This window comes from Amphiprion ocellaris, chromosome 6 (genome assembly GCF_022539595.1).
Source record: "Amphiprion ocellaris isolate individual 3 ecotype Okinawa chromosome 6, ASM2253959v1, whole genome shotgun sequence".
Taxonomy (NCBI): domain Eukaryota; kingdom Metazoa; phylum Chordata; class Actinopteri; family Pomacentridae; genus Amphiprion; species Amphiprion ocellaris.
This window is the reverse complement of record NC_072771.1, coordinates 5,194,710-5,199,649: the sequence shown is the minus strand read 5'-3', so window position 1 is coordinate 5,199,649 and position 4,940 is coordinate 5,194,710. Positions and strand designations below refer to the sequence as shown.

At 41.1% G+C, this 4,940-nt stretch overlaps 1 protein-coding gene across 1 annotated transcript; it reads right to left on the bottom strand.

Moving 5' to 3' along the window:
* Window positions 1-2,759: 2,759 nt before the first annotated feature.
* Window positions 2,760-4,604, bottom strand: LOC111565602 (basic salivary proline-rich protein 1-like). The gene is made up of 4 exons (XM_023265769.2): window positions 4,446-4,604; window positions 4,301-4,353; window positions 2,961-4,192; window positions 2,760-2,845 (listed from the first exon to the last, which is right to left on the bottom strand). The coding sequence occupies exons 1-3, from the start codon at window positions 4,577-4,579 to the stop codon at window positions 2,985-2,987; spliced, it is 1,395 nt and encodes a 464-aa protein (XP_023121537.2). The 5' UTR covers window positions 4,580-4,604; the 3' UTR covers window positions 2,760-2,845; window positions 2,961-2,984.
* Window positions 4,605-4,940: the final 336 nt, after the last annotated feature.

The following is a 4,940-nucleotide window of genomic DNA, read 5'->3' as shown; positions in this document are numbered from 1 at the left end:
TTTCACTACTTCCTGATCAAACAACTAATTTATTGATTTTAAAAATTGCAAACTTTAACCCTCCTGTTGTCCTCATTTACAGGCACCAAAAAATATTGTTTCCTCATCTGGAAAAAAATCCAAAAATTCAGCAAAAAAATTCCGCAAATTTCTGAAAATTTGCAAAACCTTCAGGAAGAAAATTACAACAATTCCTTAAAAGTTTCCCTTAAAAGTTTTATTTATTTTTTTTAAAAATCCCCCAAATTTGGCATGAATATTCTTGTAAATATTTTTTAAAAATTAGTAAAACTCTTCCAAAAAATCCTAAAAATATCTAAAGTGATTACATATATATCAGTAAAACTTTTAATACTTTCTTTAAGAACATTCACCAAAAAAATCACCCAAAATCCAGTGAAATTCTCTGGATTTCGTTAGATTTTTTTTTTTTTTTTTGTGAATGTTCTTAAAGAAACATTTTTAACATTTCTTTTTTTCCACCAAAAAAATGTTCAAAGATTTCCCAAAAATGTTGAAAATGTGGACATCAGAAGTTTCACTGTGAAAATATATTTTTTTCCACATTTTCAAACTTTAAAACAGGTCAATTTTGACCCGCAGGACGACGCAAGGGTTAGGTTGATTTAGCTTGAAACGAAGTTGCAGCTTTTGAGACAAATCAAATGATTTAAGTACATTTAACCTAAACAAATGGTGTTAATTTTACTTGTTGACTTAATTTTAATAAGTGTATTTATGTTGAAGATCTTTTTTCAGTAATTTCATGAAGCATATAGGCAGTGAATATCAAGAGTAGCTGGCATTTGCTGGGAAAATTGCATTTAACCTACATCTTGTGGAGCTGTACAGATTGAGAAGAAGATTTTGGTGCAGAGCTGCCCACTCCTGCACCAGAGCCTTTCTAAGCTGCTGCTGAGTTGATGGTGGTGCAGGTGGATCAGCAATAGTGAAATGATGCACAGTCAGACCTGCAGATATCCATCTACAACTTGTAACACCCTACAGTCTGGTCTGTTTGAGTTTGGCGTAACATGTTGCGTAAGTGTTTTAACCACACTGTTTTTGTGTTTTTTACTGGATAGACCAGTTCAAGGAGCGATCAGTGACCTGATTATTGTTTAGCCTTCATAGTTCAATGAGCACATGACATGATTTGGTCTTTTTGTGGCCACTATAAAAGTCACTGAACCAGTTTTTTTTCCCACTCCCAAAAATCCACTGCCCAATTTATACAAATTTCTGGTTCCTAAACTGATTAATAATCCTATAATTTTAGCCCAAAATATGTGGTGTATTTCTTTTCTTCTATGAATGTATTTTTACCTATTTTTTGGGCTAAAATATTAAGGAAAAAGTTCCACCATGTATGCAACTTTTAAGAGTGTGAAAAACACCATACTTGGCCTAAATATAGTTAAGTGTGTGTTAATGTGTTTGAGTTTAATTGCCTTAAAAACACCTAAATTGTGGTTCAGATAGCTCAAATTCTGTTTTGTGTTTGGTGTCTTCACTCAACCAGGTTTGCTTTGTTTGTTCATTTCTTTCATGAGCTCAATTTATCCCAACGGTGGAATGACATTTTTTTTCACTTATTTAAAATTTTAGTTTCAAAGCTTTTGTGGCCCAAAGATTCTGATTCTTACATATTCCCAGTTTTACAGACCACAAATAAGTTTCAGGAAACTGAGTCGAATAGCCAGAATCACTTTAAAGCACGGCAAGACAATATTTTTACTTCTTTAATTGTATAATAACTTGATGAAAGTCTATTGTTATTGCATATGATTCTATTTTTATGCTTTAATGAGCCTGTATATGATGTGTTTGTGCAGCAGTAGTAGCAGCAAAGCTGTTATTACTTTCAATCTTTAAAATAGTTCGACATAATTCTGAGGAATGACTTTCCAATTAACTGTGCCCAGACACCAAATCTGGATGAAGTGTTCAGTTCAAATAAAGTGACAAATGAAATAACAGATGCAGTAGATAGCACTCAGCACACTTTCTAGACAGCAACAGATATCGCATTAAGTATCCTACCCACCATATTTTACCTAGATATGCAAGTACATATCTAAACAGTACTTTTTGAGTTTTTATAATGATCTAAATACAAATAGCACCATTGATGTGTTCTTATAAATAACTGCTGTCATCTGAGCTCTAAGACAGTCTTTGGTGGCATCTAGTGGTAGAAAATAAGTACTTCACACTGACACACTGGCCCACTAGAAGGGAACAAAATTATTGTGCGATGTGAATAAATTAGTTGAGAAACATGAAATGCATCTGGACAGACTTTGAAGTCTCATGCTTCAGTCTTCAAATGAGTGTAATGCTGCCATCATCAAAACACTAAACAAAAAGGAGATTCCTTGTAAGAAATGCATTTCATTCCTCTTGTGAATTTTCAGAGACTTAAAGAGTTTTTCCTTAGAAATTCACCGTGTCCCATATGAACAATGGATAAATAGCTGACCAGGGGGAAAAAAAAAAAAAAAAAAAAATGATGTCAGGAATGTTCATTGGTTGCACCCTTGAACTGGTAGCTTGTTTCCCCATTTGAAAACCATGAAAAACTCAATTTACAGGTAAATAGAACACTTAATATAGAACAATTGAGCAAATTTCTCTAGATTAATGCCGTTGCTTCGTGACTGCTGGATTTAAACATTAGCACATGTTTGCTACCAAGTTGGCCTTGCAACAACTTACGCAACTCGGAATTGGAAGAAAAAGGAAGAAACAATCCAAACTCATGTAGGAATTACGCTTTATTTTACAGAAGATAAATTCCAACTGTTTCCAAGCAGCTGAAGACGTACCTCCTGACATGTCAGGCCTGAAAACATAAAACATAATTAGCTGTATTGTCAGGTGGTTGACCAAACAGTAGGCTTAAAAAAAAAAAAAAAAAAAAAAAAAAACCACAACACTGACACAATAACCAGTCTTACCTCAGGTCGAGCATCCCCCAAGCTTTAACTACGCATGTAGCCAAACTGGCTGGATTGCCCTTGAGGCAGTGAAGTAGGATAAAAGCCAGTATTACTGCCTGACTGGTAGCGCAGCTTGTGCTTGTAAGGTGGCCCCTGGTGCTGGTAGGGTGGCTGGTATGGCCCTTGGGGTTTGGGCTGGGAAGGGTGCTGGTAGGGTGGCCCCTGGGGCTTAGGCTGGGAAGGGTGCTGGTAGGGTGGCCCCTGGGGCTTAGGCTGGGAAGGGTGCTGGTAGGGTGGCCCCTGGGGCTTAGGCTGGGAAGGGTGCTGGTAGGGTGGCCCCTGGGGCTTAGGCTGGGAAGGGTGCTGGTAGGGTGGCCCCTGGGGCTTAGGCTGGGAAGGGTGCTGGTAGGGTGGCCCCTGGGGCTTAGGCTGGGAAGGGTGCTGGTAGGGTGGCCCCTGGGGCTTAGGCTGGGAAGGGTGCTGGTAGGGTGGCCCCTGGGGCTTAGGCTGGGAAGGGTGCTGGTAGGGTGGGCCCTGGGGCTGGGAAGGATGCTGGTAGGGTGGACCCCAGGGCTTAGGCTGGGAAGGATGCTGGTAGGGTGGGCCCTGGGGCTTAGGCTGGGAAGGATGCTGGTAGGGTGGGCCCTGGGGCTTAGGCTGGGAAGGATGCTGGTAGGGTGGGCCCTGGGGCTTTGGCTGGGAAGGATGCTGGTAGGGTGGCCCCTGGGGCTTTGGCTGGGAAGAGGGCTGGTAGGTTGGTACTTGGGGTTTGTCCTGGGAAAGGGCCTCATAGGGCGGCACTTGGGGTGGGGACTGGGGCTGGTAGTGTAGTGGTTGAGATGGGTAATGTGGCATCTGGGACTGGAAGCGTGGGGGCTGAGGCTTGAAATGGGGATGGTAACGTGGCACATGTGGCTGAGCATGGTAACGCATCATCTGGGGCTGGTAGCGCATCATCTGGGGCTTATAGTGATAGCGTGGCACCTGGGACTGGGGTTGAGGTTTGTAGTTAGAAGACTGAGGCTTGTTGCTGGGATCGTGAGGCTGGGGCTTGTAGCTAGGGTCCTGTGGCTGGGGCTTGTAGGTGGGATCCTGGGGCTTGTATCCAGGAACCTGAGGCTCAGGTTTGTAACCAGGAACCAAGGGACCAGGCACGTAGCCGGGGGACTGAGGCTGGGAGAGATGCGTCCGGGGCTGGAAGCTCTGCTGGGGTTTACTGGCATCAAGACCCCCAAAGCCATGATTGGTAGCTGAAAACAAATTGAAGTTCAAGTTGACACTACCAAATAAAACTGCATTAATCATCCTTTGTAAAATGTATAAATTTAGCTTTAATATAATTTATGCAGTAGTCTCACATTTTATACTTGCTTGAAGCTCTCCAACAAAGAACAGCCATGGCAGCACCACACTAGAAAAACAACCAAGTTTAAACATTGCTCTTTTTCACCTCAAATGAACAAAATCATTATATAAAGCACAGAAAGAAGAATTTCAAAATACCGTAAAAGAAGTGTCATGGCTTCGACCAAAGTTGTGACCAAGTGTAAGCTGAGAAGTGTGTTCCGCTGACGCAACACAACCACAACTTTGCAATCCTTCCTCAGTGGTGCAGTTGCAGGCAAGTTCAAGAGCATCAATTTACCTTGCCTTGACAGCCAATCAAAGCTTTTGCTTCCTAACTGACTGACTGGAAACAGGTGGAATCAATGAAAGTGGAGGCATCAAGACACACCTGGGTCCAATGTGTCCAATGATGCCATGACAGCATAGTTTGCTTGGTTTATCACATTGGCCTCTATGGCTCATATGCTGAATTCAATTGTATTTTTACAAATAGTAATACATTCTTTGAGAATGTGTGACCGTAAAAACACGTTATTGTATTTAAATATGCTGAAAATGTTTCTATTTTACAGACATTTTCCTTCATTTTCACAGTTTTTAACTGTACTCTGTATGCTAAATGCAGTTTTTACCATGAATTGCAGCTGACTA

Coding starts and splice junctions, on each gene's coding strand:
- LOC111565602 (XM_023265769.2), bottom strand. CDS start 4,579: ATGCTCTTGAACTTGCCTGCAACTGCACCACTGAGGAAGGATTGCAAA. Junction 4,354..4,445: donor GCCATGACACTTCTTTTACG/GTATTTTGAAAT, acceptor TTGTTTTTCTAG/TGTGGTGCTGCCATGGCTGT. Junction 4,193..4,300: donor GCTTCAAGCAAGTATAAAAT/GTGAGACTACTG, acceptor ATTTGTTTTCAG/CTACCAATCATGGCTTTGGG.